General features: G+C 36.6%; 2 protein-coding genes across 3 annotated transcripts in view; one reads left to right on the top strand and one right to left on the bottom strand.

The window, feature by feature from the left end:
* PLAA (phospholipase A2 activating protein) overlaps positions 1 to 1,243 on the bottom strand; it is a 29,719-nt gene extending 28,476 nt beyond the window's left edge. For both annotated transcript variants that reach the window (XM_032213709.1, XM_032213710.1), the window contains exon 1: positions 1,008 to 1,243. In XM_032213709.1, coding sequence (XP_032069600.1) covers positions 1,008 to 1,156 — 149 coding nt within the window. In that variant the 5' untranslated portion in view covers positions 1,157 to 1,243. The remainder of the gene's footprint in view (positions 1 to 1,007) is intronic.
* A 1,519-nt stretch (positions 1,244 to 2,762) lies between these two features.
* The window catches only part of IFT74 (intraflagellar transport 74), a 41,833-nt gene continuing 27,228 nt past the window's right edge, over positions 2,763 to 17,367 (top strand). Inside the window, 8 exon segments of the mRNA XM_032214572.1 lie at positions 2,763 to 2,945; positions 5,475 to 5,609; positions 6,430 to 6,565; positions 7,850 to 7,898; positions 9,226 to 9,324; positions 9,477 to 9,537; positions 10,167 to 10,226; positions 10,317 to 10,378. Coding sequence (XP_032070463.1) covers positions 5,496 to 5,609; positions 6,430 to 6,565; positions 7,850 to 7,898; positions 9,226 to 9,324; positions 9,477 to 9,537; positions 10,167 to 10,226; positions 10,317 to 10,378 — 581 coding nt within the window. The 5' untranslated portion in view covers positions 2,763 to 2,945; positions 5,475 to 5,495.

Here is a 17,367-nt window from a genome sequence, read left to right as displayed (position 1 = left end):
TTTCTCCAATGGCACAATGCTTTCTATTTCTCCAATGAATATTCTACTCAGGCCTTTCATATGTATATGTAGTCCTAATTCATTTACAGTATTGCTCTGAAAGCCACTCTCTTTAAAAAAAACAGACTTCAAAATCTATAGAAGTTAGGTAACAACAGTAATAATAAATCGTTTGGGAAATATTTGAGAAGCAAATCTGAGAATAATTTCCAATAATGAATCTGAACTGATGGTGCATGTAACATGAGCACTATATTTTTGTTGTAGATTTGTAAGAAATCCTGAGGCAGTGATTATAAATTTCAGAAGACTGGGCTTTATATTACAACATATATATAAAAAAAGTTCTGTCTTTCACTATAAAAGCCAGATTTGGTGCTGCTTCTGGCTGAAATGGAATATACTGCCACATGGGTCAGTTCCTTTTGGTGCGTTCACAAGACTCACTGAAAACATGGGTTTCTATTTCCATAAAGGCAGATGGACCTCGACGATGCATATTTGCTGGGACTATCTATATGCACAACGGATGAGCATCTACACAACTTTTTTTCTTCTTCTTGTAAACACTATGGCCCCCATTTACAAAGACAGGTAAAGAACTATCCTCCTGGTTTTTCTGGGCCTCAATTCTCAGAAGCACCTACCAATTATTATGCTGGCTAGGTCTGATGAGAGCTGTAGTTCAAACTATCTGGGAACCATCAACCTCTGATCTAGTAAAACAGGAAAAAGTAGTAATTTGGACAGATCTTCAGCCAAGACCTCCACCCCCGCTCCCGCGTATTGTCCTAACCGGCCAATTGTTCCAACTACCTTCCGATTTCCCTCCCAATGGATCGAGTCTCGGCTATGCCATTTTAGAAGGAGGAGGGAGCCCATCAGATCTCATACTGTACACGAAAAGCTGGCAAAGCAAGAGCCCTTATAGGCCGTCTTTACTCCCCCCCCCCCCGCCATCCCGGCACCTTCTTGGGCTTTCCCGTCTCAGTTACTACCATACTAACCTGTTCGGAGCCCAGACACGCGCCGTCCGGTCTCGGGATACGGACACGAACGACCCTGTCGGGAAGAGGCAGCCACTGAGGCCCCGGACGTCCAGCTCGTGCCCAACCAGGGAGCAGCGGAGCTGGTAAACACCTCCCGGGGTGGCCATCCCGCCCGCAACTCAGGTATTATATACACTGACACAGCACCAGCCGCGGCACCCCTGGCAGCCGTCACCACACCCGCTTCCCTTCCTCTTCCCACCCACTTTCTGCCTCCCCCCACCCCTCGCGTATAGCGTCAGCGCCAAGCGCCGGAAAACGACGACGAACCACAGTTCTCTGCGGCGAGAAACAGACGAAGACTACATAACCCAAGATGCCGTAGACATCAATAAGGACAGGAGGAGACCTACTTAGAACTAGGGAGGGAGAGTGAGATCCCCTAGTTTTCTTATTAACGGGGCGGGGAGTGTGACGGTCTTGCGTTTAACGTTCGTTGTATATACCAAAGGTTTTGTTTTTTTCAGAAGGCAACTGTTTTTTCTTTTCCCCCCTTTGAAGATGTTTCACTTCGCTTCCAAGGAGCTTCTTCAGCTGTTACAGGATAGTGGGGAATGAAAGGATTTATATTTTTTTGCAAACAGCTGGCCATTTGCATTTAGCGGGTCATTGAAGCATTTGAAGATTTATGTGTGTCCTCAGAGTCACCTGAGTAGTACTAATGATTCCTGTAGTCTGCATTTTTCCCCCTCTGGGAATCCATTCCTACTCCCACAACATTCAAAGGGTGCTTGTCCCAAATTGTACAGCTAAAAGTCTATAGAGATTCTCATTCATCCAGAATATGGCTGTCCCAAAAGTGCTTTTTTTTCCCCAGGAGGCAACTGGACTTAAATTGTTTTTTTTTCCCCCTGAAGACATCTTCAAAGATGTTGCCTTCTGAAAAAGCACCTTTAGGACAACCATGCCCTGGATAACTGAGAATCTCTACAGACATTTGTTGTATATATGTCAATAAGCACTGCCATAACGAACCCAATGTAGGATTTAGGTAACGGGGAAGGGTAGTGTGTGCTGGTGGTTTGGTGGAAGCAGGCAACTGCAAACCACTTCTGAAATCTTGCTGGAAAAACTCTAAAGACTTTATTCAGGCAGTCACCAGGAGTCCACAACTGACTTGAAGTCATATGCACCTCCCAGATGTTTTGCAATGAATGGATCTTAACTTCCTTTCACTAGATTTAGGTTTGCTACAGCTTTCTTGTATGATGCACCATCTTTTTAACATGAGTAGTGAATTTATTTTCAGAGCAATAGCTCTGACAATATAGCAACAGCAGCAGCATTAGGGTACCTGACTGCTATAACAATAAACGGGCCATCATTAAAAAGTGGAGTTGTGTATATGAAGAAATGGTTGCGTTTCTACTCAGACGAAAAGCGGTAATTGCATGAGCAAGAAGACACTAGTTCTGTGAATGTTTATGCAATCCAATATGTAATATTGTTATAAATAATATATCATATCATATAAATAGCAATAGCATTTTTACTTATATACGGCTTCAGTGCTTTACAGCCGTAAGCTGTTTACATATAACAACGTAACATAACATAACCACATAACATAATATAACATAATAGTATAGTGTACTATAGTATAATATAGCACAATATATTTTAACTACAGTCGCCTCTAAGTGAGATGGGGAGCACATAAATCTAATAAAGTAATGAACACATGTATTATGTGGGGGGGGATGGAATCTCGCGATAAAATACGGGAAGGAACTAAAATACGGGAAGGAAGGCGTGTTGTCTAAGTTCCGGAATAATAAAAGGAAAAGAGCACTTTAATTGATCGGCTTCCCGTTGCTACGATACGGGCGCCGCGCGGGTGAAGCAGTTCGCTGGCAGCGACCGCTGCCTTGGCATTTCGCGCGTGCTGAGAATCAGGTAAGAAGAGGCCGAAGCTTCAAGCGCGGAGCAAAAGGGGCGTCTTTAGATTCGTCCGCCTGACTCTCTGCGGGGATTTGGGGGGGGGGGGGAATAATCGGACGGTCACCGACGCCCCTGGACTGCCCTCCGCATCAGCATCGCTCCGGTTTCGCTATGACTTTTCTTTGGCATAGACTGGTGTGTAATGGAATCAGATGGGAAAGCCTTGAGGTGGAGTGAAGTCACATCACGATAAATCACGTCATTTGTCTGGATAGTTTATTCGACAAACCACTGGAGGCTGACAAAATACCAAATGTAAATGGCAGATTGATTCCAGATCTTAAGCCAAAACAAGCTCTGCCAGTGTTTCTTAAACTTTTCTCTCACTTTAAAAATCAACGGAGAATTCCCAAAGAGCTTTGCTTGTGTGGGATGTGTTCATCAATGCAGGTAGCCTTCGACTTGCTACAGTTCATTTAGTGACCGTTTGAAGTTACAGCAGCTCTGAAAAAAGTTATGTTAGGACCATTTTCCACACTTACAGCTGTTTCAGCATCCCTATGATCACGTGATCAAAATTCAGACACTTGGCAACTGACTCATATTTATGAGGTTGCAGTGTTCCAAGAACATGTGATCACAATTTATGGCATTCTGACAAGCAAAGTCAATGGGGAAGCCAGATTCCTTTACCAACTGTGTTACAAGCTTAACAACTGCAATGATTTAGTTAACAACTGTGGCAAGAAAGATTGTAAAATGGGGCAAAATTCACTTAACAATTGTCTCACTTAGCAACATAAATGTTGGACTCAGTTGTGGACATGAGTTGAGGAATACCTGCATTTACTATTGAAAATTAAAATCAATGAGTTCTCTACCACTGTCCCTTCCCACAAGTGTTTGATGGGATTTTAATATTGTGTCATTTTTCAGCATATGATGGCAAATAATTTTGATTTCATGGATCTTTGGAAGGGTCTTGGAGGACCCCTGGGGATCCTCAGACCACACTTGAGCTATACTGTGGCGTTTTCTGCAATAACATACAGATTATCCAGTATTAAAGCTGGAAGGAATATATGCAAGTTTAAAGAACTTGTGATCAAATTTCTAACCTCTTTTCTGCCCTGGCAGTGAAGCAGAATAATCACTACCAAATGAGGAACTCAATGAGTAACACTTTTAGCATCAGCTAATGGCAGTAGAAGACCTGCAGGTTTTCTATCAGTTATCTTATCATTCTGTTGGATTGAAGAACTTTCACCAAAGGAGTTATTTTCTGCCACAATTCTGCCCTAGCTTCTCTTGCCACACTTCAGAGAAAGCAGATCTTGTCTTTCTTTATTGCAAGCATTGTTGACAGGAAACGATAAAGGGGACAATGGCTCTTTAGCTGGAACCCTCCCCCTCCCAACCTATTCCCTCACACACATCAAAACTGCCTTTACTTAATGGATTAATTTCTGTAGTGCTTAATCCACTAGGATGCATTTTGGCATGTGCCCAGTGAGTTTACAGAAAGTTACATGTCAAAAAGTATACAGTAGTCCAATGGGTTAGGTGTTGGTCTGTCACAGGTCTGGATATATAAGGGAATATACAAGGGAATATTAGGACAGGGATGGTAGGCACGTTGGTGTGCTTATGCATAGCTGAGGTTAACAGAAGGGAAGATAACTTCCCCTCACACATTTCTCTTCTTCAATGGTTATCTGGTCCCATGGATGTATTTTGCTATGGGATGGGAGAAATGGAAATTAAAAGAACTACTTCCCACTGCACTCCATCCCAGTAGATACACACTTGTCTTGCCATCCCTTCAAGTTTGGGACTCTATGGCCAGCCACAAATTAATAAGACAAAATATCAAGACAAAATGCTATGAAATCATTTCATTTGTTCCCCTTAAAGATGTAAACAAGATGCTTAGATAGGCTTGGTTGACCCTTCCGTCTCTTGGTTGGTTCTGACTGGGAAAGATCTAATAATGTTCTTAAATGTTATTTTGCTTGTCCCAAAGGTGCTTTTTAAAAGGAAAATGGACTTTCTTTTTTCCTTGAAGACATTTCTTATCCAAGAAGTTTCTTTGGTTCTGTGCTGGATATGCTGTAATTATACAATATGTAAAATAACCACTTATTCATTCACTTATAATTTAAAAAATGTTCACTCAATATACTCCTTCTTTAATAAATCATGTTTTGTCATTTTGACAGCCCCTGTGATTTATAATTATCACTATACAAGTATCCAAATATCAGCATTGATATGCATCATTTTATCAGTTTGTGCATTTTTTAAATTTATTTTTAACATTGCCCCTTTCAGTAATTTCTCTCAATGCAAGTGAGACAAACTATTTCTTTTCCTAAAGATTGCTTCTTATTGTGCATACACAAGATTTGTCAACATTTGTGATTCTAATTTAAAATATGGAGAGCATATTATTATTTGCTTAAAAATAACTGTCTAATATTAAGCAGATCAGACTTAGCTATTCATTAAGGAGGATTTTGGATAAATGTGATTGTCTTTTTCTAGAAAGAAATTTGAAGAGTAGAAATGGCGAGTAATCATAAACCTCCTACAGCACGTCCTTCTTCACGAATAGGTCTGAGTGCCAGGCCACCTTCATCCTCATTGCGACCTCCATCTGCAGCATTACTTGGAGGAGGGGTAAGTTAATATTAATTTATTCAAAAACCAAGGAATCAGAGTTCCCCCTTTCCAATTTAGACATATGGTAGGCACTGATAAGTTTTGCTAGACAAATGATATTAAGGCAGTTCTACATGTTTATTTGTGTCAAGAGATTACTTTAAAATAACCTCTCTGTAGCTAATTATGTGCCAGTATAATGGGAATCTTCCATACCTGGTTAGGTTTTGGATGAGATACAGCTTGACTTCTCTGGTGTCACCCCTTTCTTTGGCTACCACTATCCCCTTTTTAACTCCAACTAGCATAGTACTCTATTCTCTATATATAAAGGTCTAAAACAATACCTTGACAATTGTAAGGGCTAAGTATGCTTTTTGTCTTTGGTTGGTGCTATGTGAATTCTGCCAATATGATTTGTGAATCATGGTCTACAAATTACGGCATATTCAGTAACCATAGTTTACTAAACAAATGGCTTAGTTTAGTGGGTTAATACACTATATTGAAGAGGTTCTAGAAGAAATCATTTTAATCATATCAACAGTAAACGCTTAAATTCTTTTCAATTCACATCTTTATCCACATCATATCACTAGCTATTTCCCACAATGAAAAGCTAATATATATCTTTTGCTTTTACTCAATCTCTGCCTGCCTATGGCTGCTCTTCCTTTAAAGAATCTGTTTTATATAACATTAAAAACTATGCATGTTTAAATTTTCAGTACCATAGCCTGTTTATTCATAGGTTACCAATTGAAACAAACTTACTATCCTGTTCTTTGGAGGTGATATTTTAATTATGTTTTTCTATTTATTTTGATTTCTGAATCAGATGCCCCCAGGTACATCCAGGCCTGGTACACGTGGTGGATCCATAGGAACTGGTGTGGTTTTGTCCTCTCAGATTAAAGTTGCAGACCGTCCAGTGACACAGCAAGGACTGAGTGGAATGAAAACAGGAATGAAAGGTATTTTGAGATATGAAAGAACAAGAACATCAACCTCATTTATCTTTTTATTTCCATTCAAAGGTTAAAACCATCACAAGGTAAAAATTAATTGAAAATTAAAAGGTTAAATAATTAATATAATATACAACAATATCTAATTCCATTCCATTAGATCCTGTAAGTTTTCCTTACAGCAATTGTTATTGGATAGAATTTAGCAACCTTCCTAGTTACTTCAGTTACATCTGCTAGGTCCAGAAGGCAGGAAATGGTATATATTAAAGTATTCATGCAACAACTTTACTCCAAGAGTGCACTGATAGCCATTTGCTTCTGGGTACAATGCAAGCTGCTGGTTGACATCTTTATAGCTCTAGGTACTTCTGAGACACATTCTTTCTGTAACATCTCCTCCTGATTAGATTTGAAATGCTAGACTTGCCCCATGTCCTCTCAATTAGAGGCTACTACTTTCTAAGACCACACAAACACACCTTTTTATTTGCTACCCATTCCTCTAGAAGTGTCCTTCCCCTTTTTTATTGGCTCCGTCCCTCCTGGAAGGCTAGACAGTTTATAATTACTTCTTAGTCACAAGATTAGGTTCTTTCACTATTATGAATGTTTATACATTCATGTTCCAGGGGACAGAATAGGACACTTTGCCACTGCCAGTTCACTGCTGCTGATTCACTGCCACTGGCTTGCCCTGGCCAAGTCACCACCATGGGTCGCCACCAACAGCTTGTCCCAGCCAGCTCACCCCAAACGACTCTGCAAGGACAAGGAGGTGGAGGGGATGGCCAGCCCCAGCCAAACCCGCAATGAGACCCCAGCCATCCAGGGTGAGCTGGTTGGGGTGAGGCAGCAGCTATAGACCAACAGTGGTGGGCCAGCGATGGGTACCCAGGGGCAGTGTATAATGTATTTAGTTGACCATAACAAAGACTAAAATAATGTAGATTTTAATATAGAATAAGCAGCACTTTCAATGCTAGATTGAATCTGGAGTCTGTTAGCCAGAGCAGAGCAAATATATCAGGGCCTATACCATGTTTCCCCAAAATAAGCCCTAGTATTTATTTTGGAGCCCCCCAAAAATATAAGACCGGGTCTTATTTTCTGGTAAACATGGTACTTTTCTAATTTTATACATAATATGTTATCATTAATCTTTTAGGATTTTTTTTGTCATTAGTGAATAAATATCTTCTCTATATGATAATTTTGTTGTTTTGCAAGAATCGTTTCTCTATTTTTAATCAAATCTTTTTGTCACATCAGAATAATATTTTTCCTTAGGTCCACAGAGACAAATTATGGACAAATCCTATTACCTTGGAGTGCTTAGGTATGTGAAAGAATTTATCACTAGTTAGATGAGATGGGGTTGGTTCAAAAGTTGTATAGTAGTCCACTATATTGAAAAAAAAATTGTAGTATCAAGCAGTTTTTAAGATCTTAATGAGAAGGGTGTCAGGTTACAGTACTCTCAATATATCATTTTCTCATGAAATGAAAGAGGTTGTTACCATCCTAATAGCTGCTATACTTTATTTGCTCTTTTTCTGCAGCATATGATTTGCCTTCTATTTGCTTAAAGCTAATTCTTTAGATCATTTTAAATTGCCATCATTTTCTTACTACATAAATAGTGAGATGGCTATACTCCACACCTGATCTCCTTGCATATTTTGAGGCTAAAGCAAACTTCCTTCAAGGCACCTTTGTATTTCTTTTCCATGGTTATGTATGCTTATGGTTGGCCATAACTTTTGATTGAATATAATGAGCTTAATGTGTATACAACTTGTGAAAAGTATTGCTTTCAGAATTTGCTTTACCACAAATCCAAAATAAATAACTACGGTATATTTGACTCAGATAATACAGTAAGCCTAAGAGAATAAAATAAGCAAAGGTAATATTGTGGGATGATTAGCAAGCTTTTTTGGATTTGCTTATCACATACTCCCAAACTCCCAAACTTTGGATTGTCATAAAATAAGATTGTAGCTAAGCTGGATCTATTTAACCATAGTTGTGAAAACAAGATATTGTTTTCCAAACTATGGTTAAATAGATCCAGCTTAGCTACAATCATATTGAGTGGATTCACAGATAGATCAGAAGTGAAGAAACCTACAGGTTACCTTCATAGTATGTATGCATTTGACTTGGTAGCAGAGTCAATCTACTTAAACACCTTTAGCTATGTTTAATTTAAGGATTTTCATTCTACCATTGTAATGGGAGAATTGATACTATAAAAACATCATTTTTTTGTAAAGGCATCTATGCAAAATCTGTAATAGTTCTTACCCTAGGAAAAACTAGCTGACCTTAAAACAATACAGTATTGACAAATTGGTCAGTGATAAACATATCCTCTTTCATATTAAATTCATATTTCAGAACATTAATGTGGAAATTTTAAAAGGCCCTCTTAAAAATCCTAACTATTTTAAAATTAAAATCAGGACTGCAGGTTTCTGAACAAATCCAATTTAGTGCACATTCTATTTAGTCCTTTATTGTCAAAATGAAAAAGATGTAGCAGTATTTGTAGTACATTTGGTTCTCTCAAGTACCTCCTCAAGTTAAATTATATAAAATTTTAGCAATACCGAAGATTAAAGTATACATGTTAATATGATCACCTATTTCGTTTCTTATAGAGGGAAAATAAATGAGCTTAGCGCAGAAATCAATAAGCTTCAGAAAGAAGTTGATATGTACAACCAGGAGAATTCTGTCTATCTGTCCTATGAAAAAAGGTAAACTGCACATCAAAATCTATAAATACACTTGTTCTCTATGGATTCATATTTATGAGTAATTTTCGGGTTGGAAGTGTATAGCTGAGCTTGTTTTAAATTCCATTCATTGCTAGACTATGTAATAATCTTGTGTTTTCTTGTGCTCTTAGAGCAGAATCTTTAGCTAGTGAAATCAAAGAATTTCAAGGACAGTTGGCAGACTACAATATGGTATGTTATTGTTTCATAGATAATTTAGATTGAATTATGCAGTATGAAAATTGAGCACAATTTTGAATTGCATTTGTAAATACCTTTCCAACTATTATTTCTGTAATCTAGTTCAAATCAATGCAGATTTGACAGTAACTATGCCCGGAAGGGCGAACCTATGGCAGGTGTGCCAGAGGTGGCACACAGAACCCTCTCTGCTGGCACACGTGCCATCACCACATTTCACATCTCCATGGTGTTGCATTCATGAGTTTCTGTTTCCCTGCCAAACAACAAAAAAATGCTCCCGAAAGAAAAAGATCTCACCTCTTACTGCGCTGCCAGTGTTGGGATGCCCGGACTCCCACCGGCCAGCTAGTCTTTGCGTCTCTGCTAAACAGGCACACATGTCCATGCATGTGCAAGCACATGTCTGAACATGCATGCATATTTTTACGCATGTCCATGCATACACGCATTTGCATGCACACGCATACCTTTTAGTTTGGACATGCACGCACACACAGTTTGGGCACTCGGTATCTAAAAGGTTCGCCATCACTGAACTATGCTAAGCAATAATATCTTTGATTTTGTTCCTATATAAGATTACATAAAGGATTAATTAACTTTTCTTGTTGATTTAGTTGGTAGATAAACTTAACACAAATACTGAAATGGAAGAAGTAATGAATGACTATAACCTGGTAAGCATAAAACTGATGTTTCATTTCAGTATTGGTATTTTTTATTGCATATATGGTGATGTTACCAATAATTTTGTCTTTTTTTAATAGTTAAAAGCTCAAAATGACCGTGAAGCTCAGAGCATAGACATTATTTTTACAGAAAGACAGAGGTAAGTACCTAAATTCATTTTTTTGTAAATGTACAATGGAATTTTCATATGCATTACAGTTTGTCCAGTGTTTGTTTTCAATCACTTGAAGAAGCCTTTCACAATTTTCATATTTACCACACTAAAAAACAATAGTAGTCACAAGAATTGGTATAAATATTGTGAAGCAGCTCTTATTAAGTGTGGAGTAATTCAGTGCAGCCAGTGGCCTCTGAAGTAGAGGAAAGCAGATTGACAAAAGCAGTGCTCCACGATCACAACCACATTTTTTATTGTATTGTTGCATGCATTCCCATTTACACAATTTTTTATTTTTATTTCCTATTTCTTAAATGTCCATTCCCTCAGAGATTAATTATGTAAATAAATGCAAATAACTTAGACATCATAAAACAAATTTCATAAATTACCGCAGAAATTTAATTCATTGCATTAGGAATCCATCATATCAATATCTGCTAAATCAAAGTTGTGATGTTTTTCTTAATATGTTTAGATCACATGAAATTGATCAACAACAAACAACACAGATTGTTTGTGTGTATTTTTGTCCTATATATAGGACAATGAAAGACAAAATTCTGTGCTAATAACAGAAATAATTTAAGTCTATAATATATATGGTAAACATTTATGGATCAATATATTTGTCTTCAATAAATCCATCATCTTCTGGAACATATGGATGGAATTGTTCAAAGACAACTATAGACTCTTTTTCATTAGTCTCTGATGCTTGTGGGGGCATGCATAATTGAGGTGTGAACGTTTCTTCATACAGCTCAGATTCTTCTTTTTCTTGGAGACGTCTGTGATTATAGCTTCTTAAATAACGGTACCACATCGGAAACTTGATAGCAGCAATAATCAATGCTGTAGTGCTGAGGATAACTACTAGGACACCCATCAAAAAAGTCCAGCTTTTGCCAATGGGCTGAATGCCTGGAGGTTGAAATAAAATATTTATAATGTGTAGTCATCCTCCATAACTGTCTTTTCTACACAAACTTTCTGAAAAATTGCTATTTCCAGAAGCCATTTATTAATGTCTATTGATCTGATTAAGCAAACTGTCCTCTTCCTTATGAGAAATATGGGTTTTAGATTATCTGCCTATTGTTTTTTTTTAAAAAAAGATATAATAAATGCTGTAAATATTTAAAGCAATTTTAAGTGACTATTATAGTGTAATTGTTATTATTTATCAAACTTGTCAACTGGCATGATACTTTTAAATATCAAATATGCAGGGATGTGCAGGCAGGGGAGGCAGAGCCTCACCACTGTCATCATGAAAAGAAAAAAAATGTAAAAGGAAAAAGGCAAGAGCTGAGGTCAGGCTGAGCTAGTTGCTGCCAGAGTCAACATGGATGACTCTGCTTAGTGCTTAACTATTTAAAAAAGCCTCTAAAAATGCCCTCTACAGGAGGCGGCAGGAGAACAATGTGCCTCATTTAGTCTGGCATTTTATGATCATTCGAGCAGAGTTAATTCCTGACGTAGATGAGGCACGTCGTTCTCTTGCCACCTCCTGTAGAGGGTGCTTTTTTAGAGGCTTTTTTAAACAGCTAAGCACTAAGCAGAGTCATCCACGGTGACTCTGGCAGCAACTAGCTCAGCCTGACCTCACCTCTTGCCTTTTTCCTTTTACATTTTTTTTTCTTTTCATGATGGCAGGCAAGAGCAGAGTTGAAATCCTCTCTGAAACAGCTGGAAAAGGTACGTGTGGGTCGGAGGGAGGGGGAGGAATTCAAACTTCATCCTCCTGGTGCAACTTTGTGTGTGTGTGTGTGTGTTTGAAAGAGGGGGGAGGGAGCATATTGAGACAGTTCTTTAGTTTATGCATTATGTAACACTCTAATACTATGCCTTTGGGTCTTCTGAAATTTTAAATATCCAATCATAAGCAAAAACAATGATTTTAGTAGAATGAATTTCCACTTCTACTTACACCTGCCAGCCAAAATGCTGCTAGTGGTATTGCTAACATGGACTGAGGAGGAAAACCTAAATATTCTGAATCCTGGTGCAACTTTGTTTGTGTGTGTGTGTGTGTGCGTGCTTGAGAGGGGCAGAGAGAGAGAGGGAGGGAGGAAGGAGGTGAAGGGAGAAGAAAAAAAAGAAAGAAGGAAACTTATTTAACAAAGGAGAAAAACAAATGCTGCCGCTTTAAATCGGAACTGAGCATGCCTGGCTGTGGAATTCTGGGAGTTGAAGTCCACAAGTCTAAAAAAATTGCTGCCTTACCAGCCATAAACCTCACCGCACGTGACTGCAAATATGGAATTTCAACTGAATTAATAATAGATCAATGAATAATCCACATAATGACTGTCCACATGGATCTCTGGTACCTGCCTAAGTCATGGTCTAGTTTATTCAAGACTAATGGTTCACCTAGTTGGCCCTTTGATATGAGTATAGTGCCAGTCCTACAACTGGGTTCTATTTGACTTTCATGAGAGGAAATTGTTGCCATATCAGACAGCCAAAGCCAAAAATTTATGCTCAAATGGACTTATAACAAATGATTGGAATGTTGAACTATCCAGATTATCTGATTAACTGTAGTTTACCAATATGCATGTAAAGATACTCAGAACACCTTGCAATTTAGCATGTTCAGTTATGCTCTTCTAGGGAAAAGATTGTTTCGGTTAAGTGGTGCCCATAAAATTATTTCCTTGTTTAAAATTTAAAGCATGACTGAAATAACCAAGCTGGGAAGAAGGAAGGTTGAGAGAAAAACAGCCTTTTATGAGACCACTGTGTAGTTGACTATTCCAGATACACCAAAGGAAAAGGCAGCTACCAGTCCTTTATAAGAACAAAAATAAAAAATAAAACAGAATTGAACCCGGCATTATGCATGAATGCATCTGCCCATATATCTGAATGATTTAGTTTGGTAGAAGTTGCTCTTTGTCTCAGTTATGTGGCTTGGAGCTTCATTTATTCAAGTGGACTCCTAGATTTTTATGAATGTGCCAAGTTTCAGATAGAACATTGCAGGCATTTGAGGGCAACTTTGACAAAGGCTATTTTTAAATGGAAAGCAATATGTTATAAAGGTTTTAATTTGTATGAATGCAGAACATTCAGTGGAATATTTAAACAAATCTAAGTTGATTTCTGCAATGAAAAACTATGCACATTCTTTTTTTCTAGATAGCAGACCTACTGATATTTTTTATGTTTAAAAATATTCAATGCTTTAAAATCAAAATGAATTATATTATTTTTGACATTTTTTCTGAAACAGTGTGCCCCAATATACACATAATTGTTTATTTAAACTGAAATGTACCTGAATATGCTGATCCATTTGTATAATTATACGTAGTGCCATAGGTAGTATTAATAGAAATAAAAGGTGGGACAGTTGTTCCAGATATTCCCATTTGTTTACAATTTGATGTGATAGATGTGAAATTTGTGATAGGGTATTCTTTCAGAGGAACTGGAATAGGGGACGTAGTATTGTCCACAGTTTCTGTAAATATATTCAGTATCAGCATTAAAATGTTTGGCCTGCATTCTTGTACAAAGATAAACTTTTTATATTAAAAATATTGTTTAGTTTATAAATTTAAAAAATGAATGAAATAGCGCAATATGGTTAACAGAGTGAAGCAAAGTAAATAGTATGTGACATAATAAACCTAAATTAATTTATATTCATTTTAATCTAACAGAAAAGAAAGCCAACAGAACAAACGAAACCAGTAGTCTTTTAGAACAGTTAACCAGCTAAATGTATCAACAGAAAATATTTAGTATTAATGCACAGAAAGCAAACTTCATTTGAGAACTTCAAGAAATGCTGTTCAGTTTTACTGATCTTACTCATTAACAACTGGTTTGCATGTATCAGAAGAATTTCGTAGTGAAATACCACTTTCTTGGTGCTAAATTTAGTAAATAGCTAATTCAAAGATATATTCCATCACTATCGGCCTCAGTAATGGAATAATTCATTAGATAGTAATCTGGAAGATGTTATAGTAGAAAATCAATTCTAGTAATGTGTGCAGTATATCTCAAAAACTGGGCATCCAAGGGAAAAAATTTCTGAGGAATAATGTATGAATATGTTGTCTTAACTGAATCATTATAAAAAAACTGAATGGCAAATATTATCGTGTTAGTTATCTGTTTAAATTGCATTAATTGATTTCCTAGAAGGATATTCTTTAGAACCTAAAGTGACTCACTTATAAAGAGATACTGAAATGTAGGATTATTGAAATGTAGGATTACAAGGAGGAGGGCCTTCTCAGTAGTCGCCCCGACCCTTTGGAACGAACTCCCCGTGGAGATTCGTACCCTCACCACCGTCCAGGCCTTCCGCACAGCCTTGAAGAACTGGCTAGCCCGTCAGGCCTGGGGATGAAGATAGTTGCCCCTCCCGAATGATGAATGCATGTTGGTTACTGTTTTTATTATATGTGTCTTTGTTATTGTCTGCATTTCCCCTTCCCTGATTTTATGTGAGCCGCCCTGAGTCCCCTCAGGGAAAAGGGCGGCCTACAAATGTCAATAAAATCAAATCAAATCAAATCAGATCTGTATTGGAAAACTCTGAACAACTACCAGATGACAGCCATTAAAGTTCTCTGTATGCTATCATCTAGTGGTCCTCTTGATTTTTTTCAGCTCAGATCTCGTAGATAGCATTAGTTGAAGTATGCAAAGTTATTTTACTGAAATTCATCATTCTGAATACATTTCTGGTTCACTGTACAAATCTTTTTTTCTAACCCACTTGGCTAAACAGATAACTTTTGAATTTGCTATTTTGAATACTTTAAAATAGGCGGACTATATTTAGTTTCATATGGGGATGTTAACAAGTGTATTAAACCATGCCTAAATGCTTCATATGTGATTGGAATGAATCCAAACCAGGTCCTGCAGTATTAGACAAAGAACCTTGCCAATATTAAGTTTCACTTTCAAGCATACTAGCATTGTGCATAAATGAGTTCATGATAAATAAATAAAAAACTCAGTTATATAAGCTAATTTCACAATCCACTTGTTTGAAAATCACATTAATGTTGTATATAAGCCAAATCTCTTACGCTGTTCCAATATACAGTTTTCTTTTATAGTTTTTGGTTCCCAAATTAAGAATTTCAGAAAGCAATTCTGAAATTACTTTTAGAAATGGAAAAATAATCAAGACTAAATATATATTGACCTACCTGTTATCACAGTAGCTCTATTCAGCCAATGTTGTAAACTAAAAAGGTCACATGAACAATTCCACACATTTCCATTTAATTTAATACATATTGAATTAAATTTTAGCTCAACATGGAAATCTTTTAGGAAATTGTTTTGTAAATTTAGAACTTTCAACTTGTTTAGCCCTGCAAATACATTAGAATTTAATTGTGTAATTTTGTTATTTTGTAGATTCAGAATCTGCAATTCATTCAAACCAGCAAATGCTGCTTTTTCAACTGTTTTGATATAATTATTACTGACATCAAGAATTTTTAAGTGTGAAAGCTTTTCAAAGCTGTAATTAGAAACAACAACAATAGAGTTGTTGTTCAAATAGAGTTCTGAGAGATTATTGTACTGGCAAAGTCTTACTGTGTCATTCTTGTCTAAAGTAATATTGTTACAACTAAGATATAACACAGAAATGTCTTTGTTTAGGTTAGAAGGAACGGAAGAATAATTTTTTGCCACTTCCTGATAGTTTACCTGTTAAATAGAGAAAAAAACAGTTATGGAAATATCATAACAAATTATTTACAAAAATCTTTTACGAATCTGTATAATATGTGTTGTTTAAAAAGTGATTGTCAGCTCAAAAAGAAATTCACATAGTTTAGATATTAAATAAAGAACCTTGTGACAACAAATTCCATAAGATAGAAAAGTAGCAACAAAGAACAACAAAATAAACACTACCCAAATCAGAGCAATGACATTTATATGCTGCTTCTAGTTAGGAATATTTTCATTCCAAGTATACTGTATACGAGAAAGAAATTGATCATGAATGTTGATTCTGGATACTTTAAAATTTCCATACTCCAAGTCTTTAAAAAGCTTTCTGTAATGGAAAAGGAAGCATAATGCATGTTACATTTCCATGTAACCTAGACTGAAAATTATCTTTTGGCATAAGGAGCTGTTTCATTCTAAAAATCTCTAGAGCTGCCAAAAGATGCAAAGAACACCACGTGTTGACATATGCATCATACCAACATGCCAATTGTTAATTATTTGCATCAGACATCATGATGCAACTATTGCAAATTACATAAACTATAGGAATGCTTCTTCGCTCTTTGGCATAGGTCAAATGTAGTACACAATAGCATCTTCTGCAATAAATACATCATGCCTCAGATCTATTTATTATGTCATTGTGATTTGTAATGAACACTATATATGCAGCAGAATATGACACTTGAAGGAATTGAATATGAATATTACAAAATGTACAGTGCTATATTGAATCTCTAATCTCTTACAGAATAAATATTCTCTAACTTCCTTAACATCCTGAAGAAGCATTCTTTATTTTTGGTATGGAATGCGTGACATGCTCTGAGCATATATATATGTGGAAGAGTAGTGGAATGACTGATAGTATTAATAGAAATATGTGATCATTATATTTTATAAATATCACAAGTTTATACATGTTCTAAAACATATTTTTTTAAAAAATTGAAGGGCATCATAAAAAAGCTCCATTGGATCTAAATCTCATTCTCATCTAATTAGAAATTGGGAGCTAACAGCTTCTTTAACAAGTGGCTAAAAATGATAACTTACATTTTGAGAAATATCAGTGCATTCAGTATTGACAGGATGAAGAAAGAGAACTGCAACCAGTATCAGGAGCCAAGCAAGCTTCATGTTCAAAATCTGTTAATTTTTGATATAATTCAAATAGTATAGTAACAAGAACTGAGGATTTAACATAGGAAACTAAGGAGCTATTATTTGTTCTTTGGGTC

The sequence above is a fragment of the Thamnophis elegans genome, chromosome 3 (genome assembly GCF_009769535.1).
Source record: "Thamnophis elegans isolate rThaEle1 chromosome 3, rThaEle1.pri, whole genome shotgun sequence".
Taxonomy (NCBI): domain Eukaryota; kingdom Metazoa; phylum Chordata; class Lepidosauria; order Squamata; family Colubridae; genus Thamnophis; species Thamnophis elegans.
This window is presented reverse-complemented; position numbering and strand designations above follow the sequence as displayed.